The sequence below is a fragment of the Anopheles funestus genome, chromosome 2RL (genome assembly GCF_943734845.2).
Source record: "Anopheles funestus chromosome 2RL, idAnoFuneDA-416_04, whole genome shotgun sequence".
NCBI lineage: Eukaryota > Metazoa > Arthropoda > Insecta > Diptera > Culicidae > Anopheles > Anopheles funestus.
In genome coordinates this window covers 52,714,158-52,726,463 of record NC_064598.1, presented here as the reverse complement: position 1 = coordinate 52,726,463, position 12,306 = coordinate 52,714,158, and the positions used below count along the sequence as shown (strand labels likewise).

Below are 12,306 nucleotides of genomic sequence, written 5' to 3'. Positions count from 1 at the left end.
TGATATCACTACGAAGATCCAAACAAAGTAGCAAAATATTCTTTCGTTGTTACCAATAGAACACATTTAACCAGCCGGGTATGTTTTGTTTTCTGAAATCATTTATTTATATTTGCAACGCTGCATTTTTCATTTTCAAAATAACCTATAACCTAAAGAATATGCAAAAAAACGGAACAAATGAAACAATTGGATCATTAAGTCGTGTTTTCTAAAAAAAGCTTAAAATATGTCTGTAATTCACTGTAGCGACACGCGTACTTTTAATAAACTTCATACTGACTACTAAGCCAGTACAGCAGCATTGGAACAAAGCAAAAGAAAACAACCTAATCGTTTTTATTCGTTCACCACAATCATCGTCTGCTTTCTGCCTCTGTATACGCAACAATCATGTTTTGACGGGGAAGATGGTAAATGTAATTTAAAAAAATGCCTAACCATATTGTCTTTACATGCATCTCATCCTAAACGATGTACAGAAAACCGTTTCCGAAAAAAAGATATAAAAAAACGACTACCTCCTACGTAACGCGGGCACATTTTCGTTCACGGTAAGCTAGCAGTTTCGCAACAAAACACGCAGAAGGATAGTGATAAACAATTCATACTTTTTGCTGTCCTTTGTTTCCAACAAAACACATTCTCTGCTAAAGGATGCGGTATGCGGTATGAGAGTAGGAAAAGAGTCAAATGTTTCTTTAGCACCCTCAACATTTTCTTGTAACACTTTGCCTTCCAACACCATCTTTTCCCTAATCATTTGGCATTTCTGTACAACTAAACACTTTCGTTTATATCCGGACCTTGGTGAGGAGAAGGAAGGGGCCATAAATGGCGTGTAGGGGGTGTAGTGTATTGGCAGTGGCACAATCGAAAAATGAATATCAAAACATTTACGCTTGATCAGTTAAATTAGGAAAAAACTCAAACCAACGCGTACGTATCACGTTAAAAGATAGAGAGATAGTTTACGTAGAACTACTGTGACGAGCACCACATACCCGTTGTGGGGATGTGTGTTATTTGCATGTGGAGTGCAAGAGCTGTGTAAACCTAGAACATTTCATTTCATTTCAGAGCAGCCGCCGACATTATAGTAACTCACTGAACGACGACAGGACTTTCACTGAAACAATCACAGATATTTTCATTTGTTTTTAGTCAGCCTAATTATTTTTGCCTTTCCAATTATTCCGCTTGCTGCTCGCTCGGTGAGAGAGTGTGCTTCCCCTATAGCATCTAATGCGGGAAGTAGACTACTGAATTGCTGAATCTCGTTTACATTCCGGGACATACTTCCGTAATTCCTTCTTGTCGCTTCTCCGGTTTTCGTATCGCACTCTTCTGTCATGTCAAATCAAAAATCTAATTGTTGTGAAACGTGAGGTAGAGTTAATATAGAGGAAAACTGTTTCCAACAATACTTCATCTTCTCGAAACCCTTGCTGATGGTGGTAGTGGTGTTGGTAGAACCGATCATTCCATATGGCAGTTTGAAGCTGCGGAACCGAAACAGTACTTTCTTTGTTTTTGGTTAATAACTCTTCACACCACTCCCAATCTGACTTCTTTCTGTCTAACCAGCAACAGCGAGGTCATGTTTTCCGTGCACCTATCTCCTTCTTGAACTTCTTCAGCAAATCATCAAAGCTTTCTGTCATACCACCGCCAGTGAGCCCACCGCTCCCATATGTGGGTTCTTTGTGGCACAAAGCAGGACCACTGTACGGTGTTGGTCCCCTGGACGGAAGCAGCAATGCTCCTTCGACCGTTACGTATGGCATCTGATGATCGTGATCGTTGGACACTTCACCGTCTTTATAGCAGCGCAGCATAAGTGGATTAAAAAAAAACAAACAAAACCATTAGTTCATCTCCATTTCGATTTTTCGCGTAAACAGCGTTTGAAGCACGTGGATTGCTAATGTCGGTTTCTTGAAAGCTTGCCGGCGAGATAAACCTTACGAAAGAAACATTGGTTAAAAAGAACACGAGGCACGGTACATTGAAAAACAATGAAATATCTAGTGAAAACTAGTGGGCAGTGATCGGCACGTAATGGTCGCTACGCAGGATCACACATGCATTTTGACACGATTGTTCTTTACTTAGTCATTAGTGTTTGGCACTTACCCAAATCCGCATACTGTGTGCGACAGAAAGCTCGGCGTCCGCCAAAGCTGACGTCATAGTTCCGCAGGTTTGGATCTGTTCCGCAAGCATCAATTGCATCGTACGCATGCTGTGGTTTTTCGAACGTTACGAATCCATACCGAGAGCTACAAGGGAAACAGGAGCAAAACAAAACAAATCGGTTTAAGAAAAAATGGGTTTCTTTATAAGAGTAGATTTAAATAAACACAGACGTCTACCGGGAGCTGCCCTAGATGTGAAACTGGGCCGAGCTCCAGACATGGTAGAAAATAGACGCTGTCACTTACCCGTTGGCCTTGAGGTGTAGAGTAATTTTGACGATTTTACCGTAGGGTTGGAATTTCTGTTGTAAATCTACTTTCCGCGCGGTGCTCTCTAGCCGACCGACGTACACAATCTTGCGTTCTGCAAAAAATAAAACAAAGTTAAAGGAAAACATTTTAATTAGTTGGAGACACATTGTAAGGAAATAAATAAATTTTTTAAAAGCACAAAACATTATATTTTTAAATTGAATCATACATAATCATCAAAGCAAGAGAATTTGTTCGCTATCGTTAAGCTCACTTACCAGGTGAGATCGCTCGGCGGTGGTTAAGGTGCTCTCGCGAGTTATATCGGTGACGATCGGGTGTGCTCGAGCGTATATCCGAGCGGGAACGGGATCGTCGGGGTGAACGAGAACGGCTGCGCGAAGAATGCACCGCACCATGGCCACCATCGGACGACCCGGAAGACGACATCGAACTGGTCGATGAGGAGGAAGACAGTGAGCGACGTCCCCGACTACCGTACCGGGACGATGACGTCGAGGAGGATGATCTCGAGCACGTGCGCGATTTTCGACGACTGCGCGAATAACGGCTAGTATTGTTGCACCCGCTGCCACTGGTTCCGTTGCTGCCGTGCTGATGGCTGCGATGGTGGTGATGCACACGCGAGTAATCACTTCGTGAGCGCGAACGCGAACCAGACGAGCACGAAGAACGACGTCGCGAGGAACGATGTCGACTGCGGCTACGGCTGTGACTATGGCTATGACGATCCCGCGCCCTCTGCCGTTCCTGGTGGGATTTCGATCGACTAGACGGTCGATCAGCTGCATCCGAATCTGCAGCGGATGGCGATTCGCTACCGTTTCTGTAATGATGCCGACGGTACGATCGTCTTTCGGTGCGCTTGTGTTGCGCGCGTTGCTTCTCAACGATGGACTCCTGACTGTTGTCAACGCGCTGTTTCTGCTCCTTCGCTGAGACGCGCGGAGGCGAAAGTTTGCACAGCGGAGGAAACCGACCGCACGAATCGGTTTGTGTCGCTGCATCGGTGCGCTGTGCACGCACGCGATCTTTCCGCAAATGCATGATTATTTTGTCTTCACCGTGCTCTACCACCGATGTGGCATTTGTATCGAGCTCTGTTTGTGTCGCTATAGACCCAGACAAGGAATGCATCTGCGTTCCATTGACGGATGTTTTAGAGGTTCGAATTTGTTTGCTCGGACTGGACATGATATTGTCAACCGCCGGTCGTGTGTTTGTTGTGTGTGCCCGTTCCGGCTTCCCTGGAGAGAAGGAGCTAGGAGGAGATACGCCCACGTACGGAGAGCTTTGATGCAAAACATACTGATGATCACGTGCTGCTCCTCCTCCAACAGCATTATTTTCGGTAACAGTTGCATTCGACATTGTTTCGGCTTTCAGTGATACTGCACCTTCCGCTATCGATGCTTCCGAACCGACTGGTGCGGTTTGCGTTGCTCCTGTTGCAACCGTTCCGTGAATGGAGGTGCTAATGTTTGATTTTTTTATCATCACCTCCTGTATGCTCGCTATTAGCGAACTGCCGGGCATTGTGTCCACCGACGGACAGCATCGTTTTATGGTGTCCGATATGTTCAACAGCCGTGAAGCTTCGTTTTCGCAACCGGTTGCATGCTTCGAATTGTGCTGTTGCTGACGTTGATCTAGCTGACAACTGACTTGCACTAGTTCTGTTGACGTTTGCGTATCGTTCTCCGAAGGTGTTATCGTAAGGGACGTATTGCAACCGATCGAAACGATAATGATTTCCTCATAATCCGGATGCAATTTTAACGCGTCTTGAACACCGTCACCCTCTACACGTTGCCTTACTTTTGCTTCGTCCAACGGCAACGGATTGCCGTGCTCGTCGAACTCGAGAGAGGTGATCTGTTCTAGCGGTAGAATCGGCATGAGAGGTATCGTTTTTTGACTGAGTTTCACTTCGTTTGATTTAATTGCCGCCTCCTTCTTCAATTGCTGCATGCGCAAAGCTTTCATCTTAGCGGCAGAAATAGGGTCCAGAGGTTCCGTTATCGTTACCGCTGCTTTACTGTTCTGAGTGTCTGACTTGGATATCGTTTGTTCTGGTTTTGATATCACCGCATCATTTAACGCTGGTACCTTACTATTGCTATACCCGTTTGTAGAATTTGCGGAACTACCATTACTTCTATTGTCGATAATTTTTTGCTGATGGGTACTGTTGGTTGCCTTCGGAACACCTTCCGGCGCAGACTCTGGATGTTCGCGACGCTTTTTGTACTCTTGTAGATTAAGCTTTTTACGCACTACCACTTCGTGTTTATTTTTGGCCTCTTCACTAAGTGTCGTCAAGCCGGTATTGCCAGTCACAACAACTTCCTGCTGCTGACTTCCAGCCGTAACACATTGGCGACTTATTTTTTCATTCAGCGTTGCTGCAGTGAAACTGCTTATCGTTTCATCAATTTTCACCTGTGTACTGATGCTCACATGACTTGTGATGCCACCACTCTCAGTTGGTATCGTGACTGCGGCTGCGGGTTGATTTATCTTCAGCAGTGAAATCTGGCGTTTAACACTACCACCGATGCCATTAGGAGGCGCACTATTCTTCTTTACCTCAACTACGCGCGCGTCCAATTGGCTAACATCATTAGCGTTACTACTACCACTGCTGCTCCCAGTAGTGATCTTATTCACACATGTTTTATTTACATCAGTTCGTTTCCTTTCGAATGTCGACAGCAAATGTTCGGCATTGGATAGCGGGCCACTGAGAGACGTTCCTATCTTTTGCGCTTTACTTGCTACACTAACGCTCCCTTTGCCGTTACAGCTTTGGTACTCCTGGACTTGCTTATCTTTGCCATTATCATATGATGTAGGACTTACGTCTGATTGTGGCAGATGTTTTTTTGCTGCCATCAGTTGTTCGGAGCGCTTCTTTTCCTTCTGTAACTTGCGCTCCTGGCGTAGCTGCTCTTTCGTTGGCAGGAGAAATGGAATCTCAATGGTTTTCCGTTGCTGACCACTGGTAAGACCCAAAGAACTCACTACATTTCCTCCCGTGGCCGAGTGTATGAGTGTACTCCGTTTAGACGAGCAATAATCATGATCTAATTTCACATTTGTCTTCTTACGATGGACATTAGTGTGGATTTGATGATCGTGTCGCTCAACTTTAGCAGAGGCTGGTTTTACGGTAGCGTTGCTATGAGATTTTTTAGGCAAACCTAACACTTGACCCTTCGTGGAGGACGTTTCCGTCTTTATCACTTGCCCAAATTTCGTCCCCTTTTTGACCGTTACAGTAGGTTGTGAAAAAACCTTTTCTCCTTCTTCGCTGCTATTACAGTGACTGCTGCCAACAAGATGCTTATTAGTAGCATTAGAAACGGAAAGATTAGCATTCATTCCTAAACCAACCGAAGCCGATTGTTTTTGATTTGATAACTTATTTTCAGGTTTTGATTTACTAACGCCACCACCGTTTGGATTCCATGTAGGATCCTTATCAGTATCGTCGACTACCTTTCTCTTTGTGCCTCGGTTTCGATATTCGGCGCTTTTATTATTTGCTTGCGCTATAACTGTATGCTCATCTTCCGCTTCACTGCTTTCATCATCCATCGTTAACTTCCGGCCCGCTTTTGTTGCACTGTCCCGTTTTCCATTCGACGTCGGTTCAGTTTCCTCGGGTGCGATGAAACTGTGCTGATACTCTCGAGGAAGCATATGCTGACGTAGTACCTTTAGTTCCTTACCGCGGGACTTTGGAAGAACACGAACAGGGGATTGCGCCGGTTCAACAATACACTGTACAGTGCCACGTTTTTGATGTCTGCTCTCAACTGTTAATCGCTTAGAGTTAGTGTCGCAACCGATCGTATCATCTCCCGTAATATATGCGGTCAGGTCAAAATTGGCTGCATCAACCAGCGGATCGACTAGCAAATCTTCTTCCTCCGTATCGTTAGTGGAAGCCTTGTCGATTGGCAGATTTTTCATCGGGCTTAAATCGCATACCAGCGAATCGAGATCGTCGAAACTTAGACTGGTCGGTAGTAGTCCACCGATAACACCCCTATTATCAGTCTTCCCGGCACCAACCGGAGAATGAGGCATTGAGAACGATTGCCGTTGACTAGAGGAGCAACGTTTCCGGCGCCCGTGCGGTTGTGTTTTGGATTTTTTTGTACCTGACTTATCCTGCAACAATTTAGCCGGAAGCTCCCAAAGCGTATTTTTAGTGGGACTAAAATCTAAATCTGGATCATCATCTTCGTCTTCGTCCTCTTCTTCGGTCTCCCCGTCCTCTTCGCCATCTTCGGAATGATACGAGTATTGGCGGCATTGGTGCATCGCTAAGTCTTTCGTTCGCTCTTCTGTTTGCCGGTTGGGGGACACAAAAGCTACCTCCTTACTTTTAGCCTTAACGAAGGAAATAGCTTCGCTGTTCGAGCTGCTGGTGCTACTATCACGACTAGAGCTACTAGTGGAACTGCTGTCAGTGTTACTACAATTTCTACTTCTACTGCGATCGGCAGCTTCCAGCTGTTCGTCTTCGGTTGGACAATGGATGCCGGCAACATAATCACTACACATTTCATTCACTTCTTGCGAGCATCCTATTACGGCATTTACTGCATCAACCGCAACCGTCACGTTACGTGCGACGGTCTGCAGTGCACTCGTTTGTGCCTGGTATGAATCTTTTTCCGATTCTTCATACTCTTCACCATTTTCGTACTCTTGAACTCTTTCGTTTTCTGTTTCATTCTCATACTTAACATCTTCTTCAACATCATCGTCCTCCTCGTCAGTATCATAATCACAATTTGGATCAATCGATATCACCTCCACTGCAGTGGACATTTCGATATCTTCCTCCTGCGAAGTAATGAAAAGATTTATTTTTTTTAAACCATACAGAACAGCAATATACAGTGTATTAATGCACATTTTTCTTAAACTCACTTCATCATCATCCTCAACAATGTGTTCCTCCATGAGGTTGTGCACATCGGTGCCATAATGATGACGCTCGACGATAAAATCGCGCAGTTCTTCATCATCTTCAGCCAAATGAAAGGCATTTCCATAGTGCTGGCCGACGGTGGGTATTTCGTATTGAAACCTGCATACCCAGTACATGATCAACAGATGGCGATCGAATGCGTGCACAAATAAATAAGATAGAGATAGGTCGAATGGCAAAGAATAAACGCAAACACTCGCTTTCCGAGTGTCAATACTAACCGATTGTGTCGAAAGCCATTAATACTGCCATATCCGTGGCTGATCATTTCTAGCCCATCGGCTGTTTCTATAGCACTGTCAGTATCTGCGACTGCCACATTTCCAACAAAGGGCCGTAGAGAGTGGATTCCGCGACTGTTAGGCACATTCCTGCCTACCACCATTCCGCTTCCGCCGGTACGACAAGCGTATGCATGTGCCGCAGTCGATGTGGAAAGATTTATCATGATTTTCTGTCGATCTTGAACAACTCCTTGAATCCAATATTTCAACGAATGTGCGTATGTGGGCGATAGCGTAATTCTCCCACCTCCGCGTGCAGCAGCTGCACCGGAATACTAGATTGCCAAACTTCCTACCAATTCTCGTAAGCTTGTCTAGCTGGTAAATTCCTTAAAGACGATGAACTCAGTTACTAGGTATACGTCTCGGTTCTGAAAGATTGCTCCCAGAACCGAGATCCTAAATAGCCGAAGGATATTTGCTGGCGTTTGAGATATTGTGATAGCCTAAATCTGTAATAAAATGTTGAAAAAATGGAAAATCAATTATGAGCCGCACAAAATGTAATAGCTAGTGTAAGAAACAATTTTACAATAATAGGTACTTCTAATGAAAACTTATCAGCAAATACCACAATAAATTACACCGCTTGCTTTGCTAGAACTAGCTGATTGTCGAATTGGTACTCCTCTGCGATGTAGTCGATGGTGTGTTACTACGCTGAACTACATTCACGCTTGCGAAGTATGTAATATTGTTGTAATGATTTGTGTTCTTGTTGTTGTTGTTGTTGCGTATCTCATCGAGATCTGTTGCACTGTTTTGTCAAGCAAAAAGAAAACCAGCCGGAAAACGGTCGCAACAACAACACTGCTTTCTGTTGTTACACTACACTGTGTTAGAAATACTAGGGGAAAGTATCCATCTTCCTTCTAATTTTACCGACAGCGCTTATGCACTAGTGCATGTGCTAAGTGGCAGTATCGAACGCCCGAAACAAACTATTCCATTGCATAATTAGTGGGTATCGATAATGAAAAACCCGAATGCACCGAAACCATCCCCACTTTTCTCGGCGAGTCGTTTCTTTCTTTGGCATCAGTGAGGCAAAAATAAATGTCGAACCAGTGAAAAGGTGAGGCTGCAAAAAAAGGTAACGTTTTCGGGCGGTTACTCTTAGTGCTGCTAGTGCTGTGTGCAAATTATACACGCTAGTGCTCAACATATGCTAAGCGGCACATATGTTCGTATCTACCACGACTAACAATCAAAGAACAGTCGATTAAATTGTACCAGCAAATCCCTTTGCCAGATAGTGGTTCTCGTAACGTACATCTCCAACAATACGGTTAAAAGTCACGTTAAACTCGTCATTCAAAAATCACATGCCATTTGCGTACGTACGTATGGCAGAATGATGCGCCAAATTTTCATCGTCTCAATCTTTTATTATCTTTCAATTCTGACAATCTTAACACCATCCGGAAGCACGACCGGCATGGGGATGGCACAGGTTAAAATTTGAAGATATCCGTACCTTTGCTAGAACCGCAGACAACGAGCGGGTCTTTCCAATGACGTACAGGAAACTGTGTAACTGCGCCTGGCACTAGTCACGGCACTAACATTAATGTAAGATCAAGTTATTTTCATTTTTGTTGACGATTCTATTAATACCGACCATAAACAAGAACCAGTTGTGCATTCTTTGTGAAGATGTACTACGAACGAGGAGGTTCTGTGTCGTGCACAAATCCGTATCAATATATGTATCTACTGGTTCAATGAAACATAATGGTTTCATTGAAAATATTATCAAACCGTAACGGTTGCTCTACAACTACACATCTTTGCAGACGTCATAACTTAAAGTGTGACATTTTTCTGACGAATTTCACACTTGAGATGTGTGATGTAATGGTATTTACGGGTAGAAAACAATTTATTTTCAAAAAGATCTACGAGCTACCTTTTTAAAATCAACCCCCAAAACACAACACCACGCGAGAAGGTTGTGCTGTTGTCAATCACCTTTACACACGCGCACGCAAGGTGACGCATGTAGTGATAAAATATTGCTGCAACGCAACGCACTAGCGCATTCACAAACAGCTTGACCAATATGTCAATACCTACTAAAGGTGTAGTGATAGATGTAATAGTGCGTGTTTAATAGCACTTCGACGACCATCATCGTGCTATGTATCCGTTTCGTTGAACAAATAGATTGGCGCGAGAAATGGCTCTATCGCGATAACGCGCACCATGCGTTTTAGTCCGTTTTGACAGATCAACAAAAACACGTGGCTGTGACGTTCAATCGAAATGCCATGTGCGCGCCGTCGCCGCCTGCTGTTATGATTCTGTCAATTTGATTCTTTTGCAAAGCTATTGAATTAAATGCGAAAAAGAAACAAAACCACAGCTCATTCGGCAGCGAACCAGACAAATAAAAATGCTATTTACCGATTCGTGGCATCATTCCAACTTTTCTTTGTTTAATCTTTTTTTTCACTTATGAACGGTCAAACAGTACATCTTTGTTTTCAAGTTCCCAGATGTAAAAATTTCTCTACGGAAAGAGAAGACAAAAAAGCCGCGCAAGTGATCCATTTATTTTACACAAGGTGAAAGGGTGTTGTCCTGGTTTCAACAGAAAAGAAAGCTCAGAACCTATCGTTGCGCACGAACGTTCGGCATTAAGCGAACGCAGAAAGGGACGCGTGTGCAGGACAGCGTACCATTCGAAGGAAAACCATTTGTGTTCTCCTGCATCTGCTGCTCACGCTTTCTTGTTCAAGACATACAGGATGGGAAGGATAAATCAAACATACGATCTTGGCTCGTTTTCTTTGCTCCATTTACGGTGGCAAAGGTGCGAGAATTTACATCGCCAACGCGGAAAATCGAGGCCAACGCTTTGTTTGAAAATTATTTCCTACACATTTTGGCATGATGTTATGTGCTGAAAATGGAAACCAAACGTTTTCGGTTGACTCAGACGCGACAAAGTGACCAACCGTAAAATATCGGCCAATATTACCACGCCAGTAAAAGCGGCAGCAACCGATACGGTCGCCAAAGTGAAGGTTGATGGCCGTTGCAGCTCGCTTGATGAACACCTTCCGACCGATACTTAAAAAAACACCGCAACACGCTATTCGCGATCGTACGAGGAGGACACGTTATGTAAAGTGTCCGTGAAAACGATTAGATTCTTTCCTTGACGGATCAATCTTTGTTATATCTTTGTTTAATATTATTTTGCTCTATTATCAACAAGAGGTTGGTTTTGAGACATTTCCTTCACCTAGCGGGTAGCTTCGATCACTATTTTCTGCCATTTTGGAATAGTAGTGGACGCGTACAACATAGCAACGGTGTTTGAAATCTGCGAAATTCAACCAACCGCACACATCATCAAACTGTGTCTACCCCATACCCCCCACTCTTTATAGGCGGCATCATGTTGCGCCCCACCCGGGCGGCTGGGCTGAACTCGTTTGACATCCGTCCGAGTGCGAACCTTTCACTTGAGCACACGTTTCGATTCCACGTTATCAAACACACCTCAGCATAAATCAAACGCCAACATCACACCTTTCGCGAGAAACATCCATATGCTAGAGCATTTTGTTCTACGATCAGCTCTTTTCCCCGGCCTTGAAACATAACCGAAATTAACTTTTCTTCGCACGCAACAGTATGCGTAACAACAAGCAAGCCGGCATTATTTCCGCCGGGCAAGGTGCATTCCTCCCTGTCGGAGGAGGGTCGATCCGCCGCTACAGTCCCTGCACATACATGCGCACCTATTTCAACACTACAGTTCATACCCACACACACACTCACACATACACACACTATCCATGCTAACCTAACACGTACCATACACACGAAGGCTCCCGGCGTTTTCAATGGGTGATTGAATTCAATACCGGATGCCAACACATCTAGTCCGCTTCGCTCGACAAAGGCAGGCCGACGAGACGGGACAGCTTCTTTGATTGGAATCTTTTACTTTCTGTGCACAAATTTCACCACCTCTTCAATTTTCTTCTGCATTGGTATGGTACAGTCTGCTTCGCACACATCTACACGCAGTGCTCCGGTCCTCCGGTGCGGGAACTTTACGATATCGTCCACGTGTTTCTTCCTTCGCTTCGCTTACAGCTTTAGTGCACCAATTCGGCTTGAAATTAGTAATTAGCACGGTTTGTGATTCTCCGGCAGATTCTAGCGTGTTACTTTTGCACTGCCGGTTTTCTCACAGTTAGCCGCGTTGGAAGATTTAGAACGGCAACAGCAGCAACACACATGCACCTACTCAGAAAATCACATGGAAAACCGACGGCCATGCATGAAAGGTCGGTACATCCGCACCCTTTGACAGTTGATCAAATTTTAACAGGAGGTTGGATCACTGTTCAAAATGCCATGCTGATGCTCCGTTTGACATTCGTAGCGTTTTTTTTCCACGGCGTTCGCTTTTTTTTTAATATCCATTTTAGATTAATGGAAGGATTATGAGGTTTTATGTGAAAAATATATACATCTTCTAGGGGAATATAACTTTTTATACAGTTACTATTTGGTTCAGTCA

At 44.3% G+C, this 12,306-nt stretch overlaps 1 protein-coding gene across 1 annotated transcript; it reads right to left on the bottom strand.

The window, feature by feature from the left end:
• Positions 1 to 111: 111 nt before the first annotated feature.
• Positions 112 to 12,064, bottom strand: LOC125760773 (serine-rich adhesin for platelets). Its single transcript, XM_049421235.1, has 7 exons — positions 11,592 to 12,064; positions 7,701 to 8,215; positions 7,419 to 7,578; positions 2,729 to 7,331; positions 2,445 to 2,562; positions 2,137 to 2,282; positions 112 to 1,819 (listed from the first exon to the last, which is right to left on the bottom strand). Exons 2-7 carry the CDS (start codon positions 7,925 to 7,927, stop codon positions 1,599 to 1,601), a joined length of 5,475 nt encoding a protein of 1,824 aa, XP_049277192.1. The 5' UTR covers positions 7,928 to 8,215; positions 11,592 to 12,064; the 3' UTR covers positions 112 to 1,598.
• Between the last annotated feature and the right edge of the window lie 242 nt (positions 12,065 to 12,306).

Coding starts and splice junctions, on each gene's coding strand:
- LOC125760773 (XM_049421235.1), bottom strand. CDS start 7,927: ATGATAAATCTTTCCACATCGACTGCGGCACATGCATACGCTTGTCGT. Junction 7,332..7,418: donor TTGTTGAGGATGATGATGAA/GTGAGTTTAAGA, acceptor ATTACTTCGCAG/GAGGAAGATATCGAAATGTC. Junction 2,283..2,444: donor CTACACCTCAAGGCCAACGG/GTAAGTGACAGC, acceptor TTTCCCTTGTAG/CTCTCGGTATGGATTCGTAA.